At 36.0% G+C, this 20066-nt stretch overlaps 1 protein-coding gene across 5 annotated transcripts in view; it reads right to left on the bottom strand.

Annotated features, from left to right (window-relative positions):
• Positions 1-20066, bottom strand: part of NUBPL (NUBP iron-sulfur cluster assembly factor, mitochondrial) — a 335371-nt gene that overhangs the window by 135425 nt on the left and 179880 nt on the right. For 4 of the 5 annotated variants that reach the window (XM_059914058.1, XM_059914057.1, XM_059914059.1 and 1 more), the window contains 2 exons: positions 13775-13814; positions 13600-13690 (listed from right to left, as the gene is read on the bottom strand). In XM_059914058.1, coding sequence (XP_059770041.1) covers positions 13600-13690; positions 13775-13814 — 131 coding nt within the window. Of the gene's footprint in view, positions 1-13599; positions 13716-13774; positions 13815-20066 lie in introns of all 5 variants that reach the window. The other variant, XM_059914061.1, reaches the window with a different exon arrangement.

The raw sequence follows: 20066 nt of genomic DNA, 5'->3' as shown, positions 1-20066 counted from the left end.
GCCCACGAGCCACAGCTACTGAGCCCGCATGCCACAACTACTAAAGCCCGTGTGCCTAGAGCCACTGCTCTACAACAAGAGAAGCCACCGCAAAGAGAAGCCCACACACTGCAGCGAAGAGTAGCCCCCACTCACTGCAACTAGAGAAAGAGAGAAAGCCTGCACACAGGAACGAAGATCCAATGCAGCCAAAGATAAAATAAATAAATTTATTTAAAAAAAAATAAAACCTGAAATAAATAATAACAGTATGACCAGAAAACAATGAAATAAGAAATAAACATAAAATAGCGAAATTTTAAAGGGCCAGAAGTTGATCCTTTGAAAAAATTAACAAAATTGAAAAATCCCTAGCAAGAAAAATCAGGAATAAAAGACAGAAAAAACAAATTGCTAATATTACGAATTCAGAGGGAACACTGCTACATCCTATATCCTATCTGAAAAGGTAATAAGGCAATACTATGAACAAAGTTCATGTATCTATTCTACAAATCAGGTGAAATGAACAAATTCCTGTAAAACTCAACAAAACTGAAACAAGATGAAATTAAAGCTCTGAATAGAATTAGTCCTCAGAAACTTTCTCCCCACCCACAGTGGCTGAGGGCAGGGCGGTGGGGAGGGGGGGGAAGCGCTACTCCAGCTCTAGGCTTCCTTGGTAAACTCCACCAAATACAAACTTTAAACCAAAGCTAATACTCTTTCACAAAATAGAAGAGGAGGGAAGTACTTCCAAAAGCATTTTATGAGGCCAAGATAGTTCTCATACAACACCTGAAAAAGACATTACAGGAAAAACAACTTAGAAACCAACATTCTTCATAAATATTGATCTAAAACTCCTTAATAAAATACTGGCAAATTGAATGCAGCAACATATTAAAACTAAGTATACTATTATTTATTGTAATTAAAATATCATTACCAAGGAGAATTTATCTCAGGAATGCAAGGTTTGGTCTAAGATCAGAAAATAAATCAATGTATTATAAATTAACACATTAATAGAATAAAGGAGAAAAACCACATGATCATTTCAATAAATGAAAAAAAGAAGCATTTGAAGAAGTTCAACACCTATTCAGGATAAAAGCTCCTCTGCAAACAAAGAAACAGGAAGGAATTTCTTCAACCTGATAGAGGGCATCAATAAAAACCTACAGCTATCATCTTTCCTTTTTTTTTTTTTTTTTGAATTTTTGAATTTCATTTTATTTATTTTTTTATACAGTGGTTCTTATTACTCATCCATTTTATACACATCAGTGTATACATGTCAATCCCAATCTCCCAATTCATCCCACCACCATCCCCACCACCCGCCACTTTCCCCCCTTGGTGTCCATACGCTTGTTCTCTAAATCTGTCTCCCACTTTCTGCCCTGCAAACCGGTTCATCTATACCATTTTTTTAGGTTCCACATATATGCGTTAATATATGATATTTGTTTGTCTCTTTCTGACTTACTTCACTCTGTATGACAGTCTCTAGATCCATCCACGTCTCCACAAATGACCCAATTTCGTTCCTTTTTATGGCTGAGTAATATTCCATTGTATATATGTACCACACTTCTTTATCCATTCGTCTGTTGATGGGCATTTAGGTTGCTGCCATGACCTGGCTATTGTAAATAGTGCTGCAATGAACACTGGGGGGCATGTGTCTTTTTGAATTATGGTTTTCTCTGGCTATATTCCCAGTAGTGGGATTGCTGGATCATATGGTAATTCTATTTTTAGTTTTTGAAGGAACCTCCACACTGTTCTCCATAGTGGCTGTATCAATTTACATTTTCACCAACAGTGCAAGAGGGTTCCCTTTTCTCCACACCCTCTCCAGCATTTGTTGTTTGTAGGTTTTCTGATGATGCCCATTCTAACTGGTGTGAGGTGATACCTCATTGTAGTTTTGATTTGCATTTCTCTAACAATTAGTGAAGTTGAGCAGCTTTTCATGTGCTTCTTGGCCATCTGTATGTCTTCTTTGGAAAAATGTCTATTTAGGTCTTCTACCCATTTTTGGATTGGGTCGTTTGTTTTTTTGATATTGAGCTACATGACGTGTTTATATATTTTGGAGATTAATCCTTTGTCCGTTGATTCGCTTGCAAATATTTTCTCCCATTCTGAAGGGTTGTCTTTTCTTCTTGTTTATGGTTTCCTTTGCTGTGCAAAAGCTTTTAAGTTTCATTAGGTCCCATTTGTTTATTTTTGTTTTTATTTACATTACTCTACGAGGTGGATCAAAAAAGATCTTGCTGTGATTTACGTCAAGGAGTGTTCTTCCTATGTTCTCCTCGAAGAGTTTTATAGTGTCCGGTCTTACATTTCGGTCTCTAATCCATTTTGAGTTTATTTCTCTGTATGGTGTTAGGGAGTGTTCTAATTTCATTCTTTTACATGTGGCTGCCCAGTTTTCCCAGCACCACTTATTGAAGAGACTGTCTTTTCTCCATTGTATATCCTTCCCTCCTTTGTCATAGATTAGTTGACCATAGGTGCATGGGTTTATCTCTGGGCTTTCTATCCTGTTCCATTGTTCTATATTTCTGTTCTTGTGCCAGCACCATATTGTCTTGATTACTGTAGCTTTGTAGTATAGTCTGAAGTCAGGGAGTCTGATTCCTCCTGCTTCGTTTTTTTCCCTCAAGACTGCTTTGCCTATTCGGGGTCTTTTGTGTCTCCATACAAATTTTAAGATTTTTTGTTCTAGTTCTGTAAGAAATGCCATTGGTAATTTGATAGGGATTGCATTGAATCTGTAGACTGTTTTGGGTAGTATAGTCATTTTCACAATATTGATTCTTCGAATCCAAGAACATGGTATATCTCTCCATCTGTTGGTATCATCTTTAATTTCTTTCATCAGTGTCCTATAGTTTTCTGCATACAGGTCTTTTGTGTCCCTAGATAGGTTTATTCCTAGGTATTTTATTCTTTTTGTTGCAATGGTAAATGGGAGTGTTTCCTTAATTTCTCTTTCAGGTTTTTCATCATTAATGTATAGCAATCCAAGCGATTTCTGTGCATTAATTTTGTATCCTGCTACTTCCCCAAATTCATTGATTAGCTCTAGTAGTTTTCTGGTAGCATCTTTAGGATTCTCTATGTATAGTATCATGTCATCTGCAAACAGTGACAGTTTTACTTCTTCTTTTCCAATTTGTATTCCTTTTATTTCTTATTCTTCTCTGATTGCCATGGCTAGGACTTCCAAAACTATGTTGAATAACAGTGGTGAGAGTGGACATCCTGGTCTTTTTCCTGATCTTAGAGGAAATGCTTTCTGTTTTTCACCATTGAGAATGATGTTTGCTGTGGGTTTGTCATATATGGACTTTATTGTGCTGAGGTAGGTTCCCTCTCTGCCCACTTTCTGGAGAGTTTTTATCATAAATGGGTGTTAAATTTTGTCAAAAGCTTTTTCTGCATCTATTGAGGTGATCATATGGTTTTTCTTTCTCAATTTGTTAATATGGTGTATCACATTGATTGATTTGCATATATTGAAGAATACTTGCATCCCTGGGATAAATCCCACTTGATCATGGTGTATGATCCTTTTAATGTGTTGTTGGATTCTGTTTACTAGTATTTTGTTGAGGATTATTGCATCTATATTCATCAGTGATATTGGTCTGTAATTTTGTTTTTTTGTAGTATCTTTGTCTGGTTTTGGTATCAGGATGATGTTGGCCTCATAGAATGAGTTTGGGAGTGTTCCTTCCTCTGCAATTTTTTGGAAGAGTTTGAGAAGGATGGGTGTTAGCTCCTCTCTAAATGTTTGTTAGAATTCACCTGTGAAGCCGTCTGGTCCTGGACTTTTGTTTGTTGGAAGATTTTTAATCACAGTTTCAATTTCATTACTTGTCATTGGTCTGTTCATATTTTCTATTTCTTCCTGGTACAGTCTTGGAAGGTTACACCTTTCTAAGAATTTGTCCATTTCTTCCAGGTTGTCGATTTTATTGGCATAGAGTTGCTTGTAGTAGTCTCTTAGGAGGCTTTGTATTTCTGCGGTGTCCATTGTAACTTCTTTTTCATTTCTAACTTTGTTGATTTGAGTCCTCTCCCTCTTTTACTTGATGAGTCTGCCTAATGGTTTATCAATTTTCTTTATCTTCTAAAAGAACCAGCTCTTAGTTTTATTGATCTTTGCTATTATTTTCTTTGTTTCTATTTCATTTATTTCTGCTCTGATCTTTATGATTTCTTTCCTTCTGCTAACTTTGGGTTTTGTTTGTTCTTTTTCTCTAGTTCCTTTAGGTGTAAGGTTAGATCGTTTATTTGAGATTTTTCTTCTTTCTTGAGGTAGGCTTGTATAGCTATAAATTTCCCTCTTAGAACCGCTTTTGCCGAATCCCATAGGTTTTGGATCGTCATGTTTTCATTGTCATTTGTCTCTAGGTATTTTTTGATTTCCTTTTTGATTTCTTCAGTGATCACTTGGTTATTTAGTAAAGTGTTGTTTAGCCTCCCTGTGTTTGTGTTTTCTACGTTTTTTTCCCTGTAATTGAATTCTAATCTCAGAGCGCTGTGGTCAGAAAAGATGCTTGATATGATTTCAGTTTTCTTAAATTTACCGAGGCTTGATTTGTGACCCAAGATGTGATCAATTCTGGAGAAGGTTCCATACGCACTTGAGAAGAAAGTGTAATCTGCTGTTTTCGGATGGAATGTCCTATAAATATCAATTAAATCTATCTGGTCTATTGTGTCATTTAAAGCTTCTGTTTCCTTATTAATTTTCTGTTTGGATGATCTGTCCATTGGTATAAGTGAGGTGTTAAAGTCCCCCAGTATTACTGTGTTACTGTCGATTTCCTCTTTTATAGCTGTTAGCAGTTGCCTTATGTATTGAGGGGCTCCTATGTTGGGTGCATATATATTTATAATTGTTTATCTTCTTCTTGGATTGATCCCTTGATCATTATGTAGTGTCCTTCCTTGTCTGTTGTAACATACTTTATTTTAAAGTCTATTTTATCTGATATGAGTATTGCTACTCCAGCTTTCTTTTGATTTCCATTTGCATTGAATATCTTTTTCCATACCCTCACTTTCAGTTTGTATGTGTCCTTAGATCTGAAGTGGGTCTCTTGTAGATACCATATATATATGGGTCTTGTTTTGTATCCATTCAGCAAACCTGTGTTTTTTGGTTGGAGCATTTAATCCATTCATGTTTAAGGTAATTATCGATATGTATGTTCCTATTACCATTTTCTTAACTGTTTTGGGTTTGGTTTTGTAGATCCTTTTCTTCTCTTGTGTTTCCCACTTAGAGAATTTCCTTTAGCATTTGTTGTAGAGCTGGCTTGTTGGTGCTGAATTCTCTTGGCTTTTGCTTGTCTGTAAAGCTTTCGATTTCTCCACTGAATCTGAATGAGATAATCTTGGTTGTAGGTTGTAGGTTGGTTGTAGAGTAATCTTGGTTGTAGGTTCTTCCCTTTCATCACTTTAAGTGTATCATGCCACTCCCTTCTGGCTTGTACAGTTTCTGCTGAAGAATCAGCTGTTAATCTTATGGGAGTTCCCTGTATGTTATTTGTTGTTTTTCCCTTGCTGCTTTCAATAATTTTTCTTTGTCTTTAATTTTTGCCAATTTGATTACTGTGTGTCTTGGCGTGTTTCTCCTTGGGTTTTTCCTGTATGGGACTCTCTGTGCTTCCGGGATTTGGGTGGCTATTTCCTTTCCCATGTTAGGGAACTTTTCGACTGTAATCTCTTCAAATATTTTCTCACGTCTTTTCTGTCTCTCTTCTCCTTCTGGGACCCCTATATTGCAATGTTATTGCCTTTAATGTTGTCCCAGAGGTCTATTAGGCTGTCTTCGTTTCTTTTCATTCTTTTTTCTTTATTCTGTTCCGCAGCAGTGAATTCCACCATTCTGTCTTCCAGGTCACTTATCCGTTCTTTTGCCTCAGTTATTCTGCTATTGATTCCTTCTAGTGTACTTCTCAATTCAGTTATTGTATTCTTCATCTCTGTTTGTTTGTTCTTGAATTCTTCCAGATCTTTGTTAAACATTTCTTGCATCTTCTCAATCTTTGCCTCCATTGTTTTCCGAGGTCCTGGATCATCTTCACTATCATTATTCTGCATTCATTTTTCTGGAAAGTTGCTTATCTCCACTTCATTTAGTTGTTTTTCGGGATTTTATCTTGTTCCTTCATCTGGTACATAGCCCTCTGCCTTTTCATCTTGTCTGTCTTTCTGTGAATGTGGTTTTTGTTCCACAGGCTGCAGGACTGTAGTTCTTCTTGCTTCTGCTGTCTGCTCCTGTGGATGAGGCTATCTAAGAGGCTTGTGCAAGTTTCCTGATGGGAGGGACTAGTGGTGGGTATATCTGGCTGTTGCTCAGGTGGGCAGAGGTCAGTAAAACTTTAATCCGCTTGTCTGCTGATGGGTGGGGCTGGGTCCCCTCCCTGTTGGTTGTTTGGCCTGAGGCGACCTAAACCCGGAGCCTACCCGGGCTCTTTGGTGGGGCTAATGGCAGACTCTGGGAGGGCTCACGCCAAGTAGTACTTCCCAGAACTTCTGCTGCCAGTGTCCTTGTCCTCACGGTGAGACAGAGCTACCTCCCACCTCTGCAGGAGACCCTCCAACACTAGCAGGTAGGTCTGGTTCAGTCTCTATGGGGTCACTGCTCCTTACCCTGGGTCCCGATGCCCACACTACTTTGTGTGTGCCCTCCAAGAGTGGAGTCTCTGTTTCCCCCAGTCCTGTCAAAGTCCGGCAATCAAATCCCACCAGCCTTCGAAGTCTGATTCTCTAGGAATTCCTCCTCCTGTTGCCGGACCCCCAGGTTCGGAAGCCTGACGTGGGGCTCAGAACCTTCACTCCAGTGGGTGGACTTCTGTGGTATAAGTGTTCTCCAGTTTGTGAGTCAGCCACCAGCAGTTATGGGATTTGATTTTATTGTGATTGCACCCCTCCTACCATCTCTTTGTGGCTTCTCCTTTGTCTTTGGATGTGGGGTATCTTTTTTGGTGAGTTCTAGTGTTTTCCTGTTGATGATTGTTCAGCAGTTAGTTGTGATTCCGGTGTTCTCACAAGAGGGAGTGAGAGCACATCCTTCTACTCTGCCAACTTGAACCAATCACTATCATCTTTCTTAATGAAGAAATATTTAATGTTAATGTCACTAGATGTGACATTTCCCTTTTATTGTATAGCTTGGTAAAGAGAATAAATATCATCAAATAAGAAAAAAAAATCTGGATGAAGACTAGCATGTCTGCTTTCACCTTTTCTGTTCAACACTGTACTGGTAGTACTAGCCAGTTCAATAAGAAGACAAGAGAACGAAATTAAAAGAATAGATTGGAAAGAAAGAAATGAAGCTGTTTTACTTGCAGACAATATAATCATGTGCATACAAGGTATCAAGAAAGCTACTAAATAACTACTTAAAAACAGAAATTTGGAAAAATTATGAATACAAGGTTAATATACAAAAATCAATAGTATATGTACTATGTGCTAACTATAAACAATTTGAAATTAAACACACACAAAAAATTCCATTTACAATATCATCAAAGAACACTAAAACACTTAAGATAAATCTAACAAATGAATTACAAGACGTATACAGTGAAAATTACATAATATTACTCCAAGAAATTAAAGAAAATCTAAATAAATGTAGAAACATACCATGCTCAGGGTTAGAAGACTCAATGTTGTCAGGATCTCGATTCACCCAAAACTGATCTATACTGATAGTTCAATACTATCCTAATGAAAATACCAACATGCTTTTCTACACAAATTGGTAAGTTGAATATAAAATTTATACAGAAATGTAAAAGAACCTAGAATAGTCAAAACAATCTTAAGAAAGAACAAAGTTGGAGGACTCTCACTTTCTGATATTAAGCCTTCTATACAGCTTCAATCATCAAGACAGTATGGTTCTACTCTAAGGATTAAACTATTCATGGAACACAACACAGTGTCCAGAGATAGACCCATACACATATGCTTAATTGATTTTTGTCTAATGTATCAAGTCAATTCAATGGGGAAAGGGAAGTCTTTTAAACAAAATGCTAGAACAATTAGATAAACTATTATAATGTGTGTTTTCCAACACCACCAAGCAATTAAGTCAATTTTGACACTATCTACCTGGAGATAGCATCAGATCCCATAGGTTAAGTGCTTAGTCCCACAAGACTGCACACAATTCAGATGCCAATCACAAGTCCAGGCTATAACATGTGCTTCTGGGCTGACTGGCTATAAATGTGAGGTTTGCATGACCCCCTCCTCAGGTTCAATTAAAAGCATACCTCATTGTATCACACTTCACAGATATTGCATCTTTCACAAATTGAAGGTTTGTGGCAACCCTCCATCAAGCAAGTCTATCAGGACCATTTTTCCAAGTGAGCATTTACTCACTCTGTGTCTCTGTGTCACATTTCGGTAATCCTTGCAATATTTCAAACTTTTTCATTATTATCATATTTGTTATTGTGATCTGTGATCACTGATCTTTCATGTTACTATTGCAAAAAGATTACGACTTGCTGAAGTCTCAGATGATGGTTACCACTTTTTAGCAATAAAGTATATTTTAATTAAGGTATGTACTTTTTTTTTTTTAGACATAATGCTATTGCACACTTAATAGACTACAGTATAATGGAAACATAACTCTCATGTGCACTGGGAAACAAAAAAGTTTATGCAACTGCTTTATTGTGATATTCCCTTCACTGCGGTGGTCTGGAACCAAACCCACAATATCTGAGGTTGCCTGTATTTTACTAGAGCAGCTCACAGAACTCAGAGAAATGTTTACTTACCTTTACCAGTTTATTATAAAGGGTATTATAAAGGATACAGATGAACGGCCAGATGAAGAGGTAAATACAAGGTTCAGAAGAGCCCTGAGCACAGGAGCTTCTGTCCCCATGGAACTAGAGTACACAACCCACCCAGAATGTGGATGTGTTTTACAACCCAGAAGCTCATCGAATCTTGTTGTTCAAGAATTTTCATAGAGTTTAATCTGCAGCCCACCCTACTTCCCCTTCCCAGAGGTCAGTAGGAGAGGCTGAAAGTTCTAACCCTCTAAATACTTGGCCTTGCTGGTGACCAGTCCCATCCTGAGGCTATCTAGGGGTCCTACCCCAAGTCACCTCACTAGCATGAACTAGCAGGCGTGCTCAAAAAGAAGCTCCTTATGAATGACAAAGGACAATCCTATCACTCAGGAAATTCCAAGGGTTTTAGGAGCTTTGTGTCAGGACCCAAGGACAAAGAATAAATATATTTCCTATTATGACACAACTATGAAAAAATATAAACCTTGGTCATTATCTCACTTCATACAAAAAAATTAATTCCAGATATACAAGCCAGACCTATAAATCTTAAAGGTAAAAATATACACTAGAATATCTTTACAACCTTGGGGTAGACAGGCAAAGATTTCCTAGAGAGGGCAGAAAAAGCACTAAGCATTAAGAAAAAAAAAAATTGGGGGAGGGATAAATTGGATTTCACGAAAATTTAAAACTTCAGCTCATCACAAGGCAAGCCACAGACTGGGAGAAATATTCCCAATACATGTATCTGACAATGGACTCATAGCCAGAATATATTAAAACTCTTGCAACTCAATTACAAGAAGAAAAATGAGCCAAAAAAAAAAAAAAAAAAGAGAGAAAGACTTGAACATACACTTCATGAAAGAAGATACAGCAATATCTAACATGCACATGAAAAGGGGCTTAACATCACTGACCATCAGGGAAGCACAAATTAAAACCATCAGAAGATATCATTTTATACCCGCCAGTGAAGAGAATGACCACACCAAACGTTGACAAAGATGTGAAACAACTGGAACTCTTATGAACACTTGTACAAGTATTTATAGCAGCATTATTCATAATGGCCAAAAACTGGAGACTACCTAAATGTCTATCAACAGAAGAATAGCTAAAACAATATTGGGTTATATTCATGCAAAGGAATACTACTCAGCAATAAAAAGGACTCAGCTACTGATACATGCAACAAGGATGACTTCAAAAGCATTAGACTAAGAAAAAGAAACCAGATACAAAAGGCTATATACTATAAGGTTCCCTTTATATGAAGTATAAGAACATGTAAAACTCATTTATGGTGATAGAAATCACAACAATCATGGCCTATGGGTGTGGGAGTGACTATAAGAGAGCCCAAGGAAAGTTTCTAGGGGGATGGAAATGTCCTCTATCTTGATTGGGGTATGGTTACACAGTCATATATGTTTATCAAAAATCACTGAACTCCACATATAAGATCTGTGAATCCTATTATATGTATAAGTTTAACTCAATAAATTAAAAGAAAGAGGGAAAAAAACTTTAAAAAAGATTCCAGTTCAAGATGGCAGACCTACCACAAGTATTTATCATCTCCCCACAAAATAGTAACTGGGAAGGGACAGGAGAAGAGCTTCTGGAACATTGGTATTCTATTTATCTTGTCCTGAATGATGAGTATAAAGGTGTTTTCACTTTGGGATAATCCATCTATCTGGACACTTATGATCTGTACCTTCTTCTATATATGTGTTATATTCAATTTTTTTAATCAGCCAATGAACCAGGTACCCTCCACAATCCACTACTATATAGAGCATCTATCCAGCTACTATATTTTCACAAGGGATGTTAAATTTACCAAATGCTGGTCTGCTTTCTAAAGCAAAACAAAAACAAAAACAAAACACTCCTTAATTAATAGCTCAGATGATTAGCACTGGTCACGGTATGATCCGAAAATATCAGCTTTCAGCTCCTATTAAAATGTGCAGATGACAGAAGCAACTTTACAAAAGACTGTATGGCAAACATGCAGTCCAATATCCTAATATCCTAGAGGATACTCTAGGTATCCTCTAAGTATCCCAATAAAATAAGTAATGGATTCATTTTCTCGCCCCTGATATTCATTCTGATATTTTGTAGTATGTTTGCTAAAAATGTATCTTCAGCACTTGTCAGAATAAACTGTGACTTTTATATGATTTATGTGCCAGTGAGTCAAATCGCCACATCTCCAGTAGGTCCTCTGCCAAACTACCAAATTCCCTAAATATTTTTTAAGCTGAGCATTTAATAAGTGTTGAGAAGAATAATGAATTAAATCAGATGACTGAAGTGTTGAGAGCATGGCTAAACTCAGAAATCAAAAATGTATGATGCCAGCAATTAACACAAGTATTCTACATTCTCCAACAGTATTCAGCAGTAGATACAAAAGGCTGGGTTATGGTGGGACATAGAGAATACAGAATTGGCATCCTGCCTCCTCTTCCCTTCCCCAACACCCCACAAAATAAAAAAATAATATACTTCTGGTTCCTTCAAACTTTTGATCTTCTCACCTCTGGTCTCAAAAAGTTTTCTTTGTTTATAAAAGCAGGTACTAAATCTAAGTGTGAGCTTCAGGTGCAGTCTTTCTGCAGCCTAATTATTTGAACTGTCAGGTTTAATCTCATTCTGTGGGAAACTCCCTTTGCCCCTCTCCTGAGGGCAGGTACACACTTGCTCTCTCTCTTCCAGGCTCAGGGGCTCATTTGCAGATGCTTTTGTCACCTGTTGGAATCTGAGATTTAAAAGCATCCCTGAGATTTAAAAAGGACAGAAAAGAGAAAACTTGCTCACCCCTTGCTGGGCACGGGCTATGGGGATTCTATATCTCTGAACTAGGAACACCAACCCTTGGCCTGGACTTCTGTGTCTCTTCTCACTGACTTGGATCTATAAGTGTCTGATCACTGTGGAAAGCGGAAGTACTTCCATCTTCTTGTGGCCATCCATAAAGATTTAGGAGGAATTCTGAATCATGTCCTGTTGAGGATTCTAACACTAACATAGGAGGGGGGAAATTAATATTGTCAATGAGAAAATGTTGCCTGCCATATCAGTATAAACAAGGATGTTGCAGCCATCAAGCCATCACATTACTGCCTCCATGACAGTTAGCCCTGAGGGAACTCAGGATAGAAACAGAATGCCCCCCATCTAGCAGTCAGCTGCTGCAGCCACCCCTGATGGTGCACCCTGAGGAAACTCAGGATGAGAAAGCACAGGATACTGGTCCCAGATAACTGAAGGCCCCAGATATCAAAGGAATGATTTCAATGAGCCAAAACTCTTGCATCCTCCTGTACATAGACAAGCACTAAATTCCTTAACTTGAGATATGTGATTTTGTTAAATTAACAGTAATCTTTTGATGTTATGACTACCTGTCTTTGCTGCAAAAACTCTTATATATCCTGGCTCCTCCCTTACCTCTTCGAAGCAGTTCCTTAGAGTTATCTGAGAGACTGCATGCTGGGATGAAGTCCTCAGTGTTGTCCACCAAATAAAACATAATTCTCAACTTACAGGTTGCACATTTTTTTCAGTTGACAATATTAAAATCAAAATTCTCCTTCTGGTGTTTCCAAATTTCCATTGACTCTAACTTTAATTATAAACTGAATAAAGATTGTTTTAGAATTTCCTTAAAGAAAAAAAAAAAAATCCTGGCTTAATCCACACAAATAAAGGTCAAGATCACAAAGGAACTGGAATGGATGGGGTCAGGAGTATAACTGAAATAACCAAGTATGGGATCTGAGTGTGAAAGAAGAAGAAATTCAGCCAAGAGACTTAAATGTGCTGAGAATATAGGAGGATTCTGGGACCAAAGATCAAAGAGCACCTTTATCAGAACTCAAGCAGCAGAAAAAAGACAAGATGTTACAATGAAAAAAGAAGAGTTTCAGAGTTCAAGACATATTATATCTACTTACTTTCACAACTGGAAATGAATATAGGAATATCTATGATTAAAACTGCCAGCCTATGGCATGGTGCCTGACCCAAAGTAAAACATGAATAAATAAGGGGTAATTGTTGTAAGTCAGTAGAGAAAATCCAAAGTACTTATAATATTTACCTAGAACATAATTAACTATAAATTCACAGTTACTAAGAAAAAAATAAAATTTATTCCTATAAATAACATAGAGCCCATCTGATATTTTTAGATTATCCAATCAACTGTTCTTTTCCTTAAGGACAAATTCAAGTTGATTGGACAGATACTATATAAATAAATATGTAGCCATATGTACTCAGAGTAAAATAAAATTTCATTTTGTTCTGAAGCAATTTTAATCATAAGCACTGTGGTTTATAGAATTTTTTCTACATCTGAGGAATTTCTACACTGCCCTTATAACTCAATATTGGCCACAATGAAATTAACCATAAATCTAAAGAAGGCAGATTACTTATAAAATAGATTTCCTTGCCTTGCTGTAGACTCAACAGAGTCTGAACAGAGAAACAGAATAATATAAAATAAGACATTAGATTTTAGTACTGCTAAGCGACGGGAAAGATTCAATCATGTCACAGTGAACGTTGGTCTTGGTGCCACACACCTCATTATAAATTCAGTATATCGACTGGGTTCTTTTGCAAAACACCTCAAACCTGACTGCAAATTTTAACGACTCTCCAATCAGAAAACATTAACCACAGTGTGCCGATAATAAAATGATGCTTAATGCAATTTTCTTACCTGCCTCAACAGTTTCTCAATGGCTGACATTACCATAAGCCCTCTCCAAACAATGGGTGCAGTCTCTTCAACCAGGAAGCCCATGGACATACTGCAATGGGAAACCAAAAACACAACTAATTTATATAAGTTAATATTATTCTGAAAAGTAACAAAGTAAAAAAGATATGCTCACCAAGCAATACCATAATTCAAAAGAGGCCGCATTAAGTTACCTGAAATAAGAAAAAAACATCTTTTAGAAGAGTAAGTCATTATACATAAACATATTGACTGTTCCCTTATCAGAGACTGTCAAATTAAAAATATAAATAAGCTACTCATATTGCTAGTCTTTCACTTCCAACTAATTCATCTCAATTTGCAACAGTTTAAACATTAAACCAAGCATACAACTAATACACCCAATGGATGCAACATCTAGAAATAGATGGGATATAGTTTTATTAAGAAACACTTCATCTACAATTTTCAAATGTTCTAAAATATAACCTCAATAAGTAATTTTGTTAACCAGGTTTATTCATATATATCGATAAATAAATTATACATATGCTTATCTAGTATGTGTATACATGTATATTTGCAAACATACACACACAGTTATTTCTTTTCTTTACTTGAAACTTTTGAAAAATGTAAGAATACAAAAAATGTAACAAACTCTATTTCGTATCTCAACATAATAAAAGCCAAATGTGAAAAACCCATAGCAAGCATCATACTCAATAGTAAAAGACTGAACGTTTTTCCTCTAGGATCAGAAATAAGATAAGGATGCCCACTTTTGACACTTTTATTCAACATAATACTGAAAGTTATAGCCAGAGCAATGAGGCAAGAAAAAGAAATAAACAGCATCCAAATTGGAAAGGAAGAAGTAAAGTTTTCTCTTTTCACAGATGTTATGATCTTATATATATAACCCTGAAGATTCCACAAAAAACTATTGGAGCTAATAAATAAATCTGGTAAAGTAGAGGATACAAAGTCAAAATACAAAAATCAGTTCATTTCTATACACTAACAATGTACAATCTGAAAAGGAAATTATGAAAATCCCATTTATAACAGCATCAAAAAGAATAAATACTTTGGAATTAACTTAATCAAGGAGGTAAAAGACTTACAAAATGAAAACTACAAAACATTGTTGAAAGAAATTAAAGAAGACATAAACAAACAAAAACATATGCCATGTTCATTAACTGGAAGACTTAATATTAAGATGTCAATACTACCCAAAGCCACCTACAGATTCAATGCAATCCCTATCAAAATGCTGATAATATTTCTTGCAGAAATAAAAAATCCATCCTAAAATTCATATGGAATCTCAAAGGATCCCAAATATGCAAAACAATCTTGAAAGAGAAGAACACAGCTTGAGGACTCATACTTCCTTATTTCTAAACTTACTACAAAGCTACAGCAATCAAAACAGTGTGGTACTGGCATAAAGGCAGACATATAGACCAATGAAACAGAATAGAGAGCCCAGAAATAAACCCTCACATACACAGTCAAACAATTTTTTCACAGAGAGGCCAAGATCATTCACTGGGGAAAAAGCTGGGAAAACTGTATATCCACATGCAAAAGAATGAAGTTGGACCCTTACCTAACACCACAGACAAAAAGATTAACTCAAAATGGATCAAAGGCCTAAATGTAAGAGCTAAAACTATAAAGCTCTTAGAAGAAAACATAGGGCAAGAGCTTCATGTCACTGGATTTGGCAAGGATTTTGTGGATACAACACCAAAGACATAGGCAACAAAAGCAACAATAGACAAATTGGAGTTCATGAAAGTTTTTAAATGTTGTGCATCAGGAGATAATATCAACAGAGTGAAAAGGCAACCCAAAGAATGGGAGAAAATATTTGTAAATCATATATCTTATAGAGATTAATACCCAGAATAGAATATAGAGAGAACTCTTAAGACTCAACAACAACAACAAAATTCAAAAACGGGCAAAGGAAGTGAAAAGACATTTCTCCAAGGAAGATATACAAATGGCCAATAAGCACATGAAAAAATGTTCAACATTAATGATAATTAGGGAAATGTGAATCCAAATTACAATGAGAGGCCACCTCACACTATTAGGATGAATGCCATAAAAAAAAAAAAAGAACACAGGAAATAACAATAGTTGGCAAGAATAGAGACAAATGGCAACCCTTGTGCACTGTTCATGGGAATGTAAAATGGAAATGCTATGGAAAATAATGAGTTCCTCAAAAAACTAAAAATAGAATTACCATACTATCCAGCAATTCCACTTCTTGGTGGAATTGAAAGCAGGGTTGAAAAAAGGATTGAAGGGTATCAGTGTCTTGAAGAGATATTTGTACACTCATGTTCACAGAAGCATTATTCACAATAGCTAAAATGTGGAAACAACCTAAGGGTCCTTTATTGAATGAATGGATAAGCTAAACATGGTATAGATATGCAATGGAATATTATTCAGCCTTAAAAAGGAAGAAAATTCTGACATATGCTACAACATGGATGAACCACGAGAACACTATGCTAAGTAAAATAAGTCAGACACAAAAAGAGAAATACTGTATGATCCCCTTATATGAGATACTGAAAGTAGTCAAAATGCTAGAGATACAAAGTAGAATGGTGGTTGCCAGAGGCAGGGGAAAGTGGCAATGGAGAGCTATTGTTTAATGGATAGGGTGTTTCGGTTTTACAAGATGAAAAGAAGTATGGAGGTAGATAGTGGTGATGGCTGCACAACATTATGAATGTATTTAATACCACTGAACTGTACACTTAAAAATGGTTAAGAAGGTAAATTTTATGTTATGTTTTTTACCACAATAAAAAAAGAAAAAAAAACCTCTACTTTGTATTCTGAGACAATAAATTGTTTTAATCTCAAAAGAGAAAACCAATGTACTGCTTATGCTCAATACAAAACAAAGAAAATACACTTCATGTAGAAAAAGGTTATTATAAAATATAGTTTCTTTTATCAGACTATATCTGTGTAGCCACGTCCCCAGTCATTCTTGCTACCATATCCTAGTTCTTCACCATAACAAAGTACACTAGAAGCCCTCTTACCTTACGTAACTTGGACTAGTATTGGGCTAAAGGTTTAGGGCAAAATCATAAAAATCTAGCAGAATTACATATTCAGATTTTATCATATGTTCTTTAGGTTCTTTCTCCTCTTTAAAGAGACTGAAATTTAAAATTATGATAAAGCATACAGGCATGGTTTATATAAGAAATCCATTACTGAACTCTATTCACTGGATTCCCTGCACACAAAAAAAGCTACGGCCCTTCATTAAAAGATTGGTGAATAAGTATGCATTTTTATGTTCCAAGCTAAAATAAAATGTTTAAGAATATATATACTTTTTAATGGTCTCCCTCTTTAACTTCTGACTAAACTAACAAGCTCAATATCCCCCATAGATAATTTGATAGCAATATTCTTTTCCATGTATCTAACTTTGTCAATTCTTTCCAAAGCATCCAAGTTAAATTTACAGAGAAATAACTTTCCTCCATTGTGCTCTGCACAATTTTCTACTTTCCATTTTCTCCAATAACATATGCATACCAATTAAAAAGTCAAGTAGTACTATAAAAATTATTACCAAATGTCAATAATCCCCCAGCACTGTTGCATTTCTTACTCCCCAGAGCCAACAACTATTAGTTGATTTTTTTAACTTCTTATGATGAATTAATCTTAGGCTTACAGAAAGTTGCAAATATAGCCAGAGTCCTCATATACCCTTCACCTAGCTTTCCCTAATGTTAATATTTTATATAACCCTAGTACAATTATCACAACCAGGAAATTAATGTTGATACAATACAATTAGCTAATCTACCAAACCAAGAGTTTGACAATTTTTAGTTATGTCATGACATATTAAAGTATTTAGCTCTTTTTCACAAACACAGGCACACTTTTCATGCACCCATCTTCCCAATGCAATTATATCACAATTTTTATTAGATAATCATGTAAATGTTATTAATAGCTGAGCAATATAGCACACAATATTATTTTTCCTTTGTCTCCCTGAACTGATAAGAAGATCTTTGCACAGCAGGTGTGTATGTGTTTCCTTCATTTTCTATGTATTTATTAGCAATTTGTTCCTATTTTCCAGTTGTGCAAATATCAAATACATTAATCAAATGCACTAGGCATTTGAGTTCATCATCTTGAACAACGCTCTGCTGTTCTGTCCCTTTATAATGTCTTTCGAATAACAGAAGTTTTTACTTTTTATGTAATCAAATTAATCAGTTTTTTCCTTTATGGTCTATCTTTCTTGGGTCTTGTTTAAGAAAGCCTTTACTAATACAGTCATTGAGATAGTATCTTATATTGTCTTCTAAACCGTCATAGTTTTGCATTTTACATCTAAGTCCTTAAGCCATCTGAAATTAATTTGTGCGTGTAGTGGGAGGATCCACTATTTTATTTCCATGTGGATAATAAATTGTCCTACCATCAATAGTCTGCAATACTAGCCTTGTCATAAATCAGGTTTCCATATATATATGTAAGTCTGTTTCTGGACTGTCTATTTGGTTCTACTAGTTTATCTGTCTATCCTTGAGCCAATACCAAACAGGGGGCATATACTGCAGTTTTATAGTAAGTCCTATCTGGCAGAGCAAGTCCCCTGTGTTTTCTCTCTCTTCAAGAGTGTCTTACCTATGCACAGGCCCTTTGCTCACCTTTATAATTTGTAAATTCAACTTGGTCAGCACTTTCGACAAGTGAACTTTTGACTGGATTTGCAAGACTATTAGGAAGAACTGAGATTTTTATAAAATTTAGTCTTCCTATCCATGAACATCATTTGTTTTCCAATTATTGACATTTTGAAAATCTTTCAATAAAATTTTAGAATTCTTTTCCTCATGAAAATTGTACATTTTCTTTGTTAGATTTGTTCCCAGGTACCCTGCATTTCTGAAGCTATTTGTATCTCTTTTTTATGATCTATATGAAGTTTATTATAAAATTAACATAAACATCAATCTATATTAAATCTATAGTTGATATAAAATGTGATATCATCCAGTACACATTCACCAAGGATTTAGCAAAAAAAATTATAAATGTTGATTAATAATTGCAACAATCAAGTCTCTCCTGATACATTCTGAATTCTTCTTCCACTTTTTAATCCCAAGGATATTCTTCAAAGTTTACACCATATTACTCTTGCCCCATATTGGTATACACCAAAACTCCAATTCATGAGAGTATTCACACATTCATTAGATAAAAATTTACTTTATGACTCCTATGTACTAGAGACTGGGATAGGCCCTGGTAAAACATCAGTGAATGTCAGAGATATGGTTTGATGGAGCTTAAACTCCAGCAGACAGGAGAGACAGTGGTCAAGTTTTAAAAAGGCTTATTCTGTCTGCACAGCCTATGAATGAAAATTTTTTTAACACCTTTATTGGAGTATAATTGCTTTACATTGTTGTGTTAGTTTCTGCTGTATAACAAAGTGAATCAGCTATACGATCCCTCTTGCGTCTTCCTCCCACACTCCCTATCCCACCCCTCTAGGTGGTCACAAAGCACCAAGCTGCTCTCCCTGTGCTATGCAGCTGCTTCCCACTAGCTATCTATTTTACATTTGGTAGTGTATATATGTCAATGATACTCTCTCACTTCGTCCCAGCTTACCCTTCCCATCCCCATGTCCTCAAGTCCATACTCTACATCTGCGTCTTTATTCCTGTCCTGCCCCTAGGTTCATCAGAACGATTTTTTTTTTTTTTAGATTCCATATATATGTGTTAGCATATGGTATTTGTTTTTCCCTTTCTGACTTACTTCACTCTGTACGACAGACTCTAGGTCCATCCGCCTCACTACAAATAACTCAATTTCGTTTCTTTTTATGGCTGAGCAATATTCCATTGTGCATATGTGCCACATCTTCTTTATCCATTCATCTGTCAATGGACACGTAGGTTGCTTCCATGTCCTGGCTACTGTAAATAGTGCTGCAATGAACATTGTGGTACATGACTCTTTTTGCATTGTGGTTTTCTCAGGGTATATGCCCAGTAGTGGGATTGCTGGGTCATATGGTAGTCCTATTTTTAGTTTTTTAAGTAACCTCCATACTGTTCTCCATAGTGGCTGTATCAGTTTACATTCCCACTAACAGTGCAAGAGGGTTCTCTTTTCTCCACACCCTCTCCAGCATCTTTGTAGGTTTTTTGACAATGGCTATTCTGACAGGCGGGAGGTGATACCTCATTGTAGTTTTGATTTGCATTTCTCTAATGATTAGTGATGCTGAGCATCCTTTCATGTGTTTGTTGGCAACCTGTATATGTTCTTTGGAGAAATGTTTATTTAGGGCTTCTGCCCATTTTTCAATTGGGTTGTTTGTTTTTTTTGATATTCAGCTGCATGACCTGCTTGAATATTTT

Source organism: Balaenoptera ricei, chromosome 2, assembly GCF_028023285.1.
Source record: "Balaenoptera ricei isolate mBalRic1 chromosome 2, mBalRic1.hap2, whole genome shotgun sequence".
NCBI lineage: Eukaryota > Metazoa > Chordata > Mammalia > Artiodactyla > Balaenopteridae > Balaenoptera > Balaenoptera ricei.
Note: the sequence above shows the minus strand (reverse complement) of the source record. Positions and strands in the feature narration are given on the sequence as shown.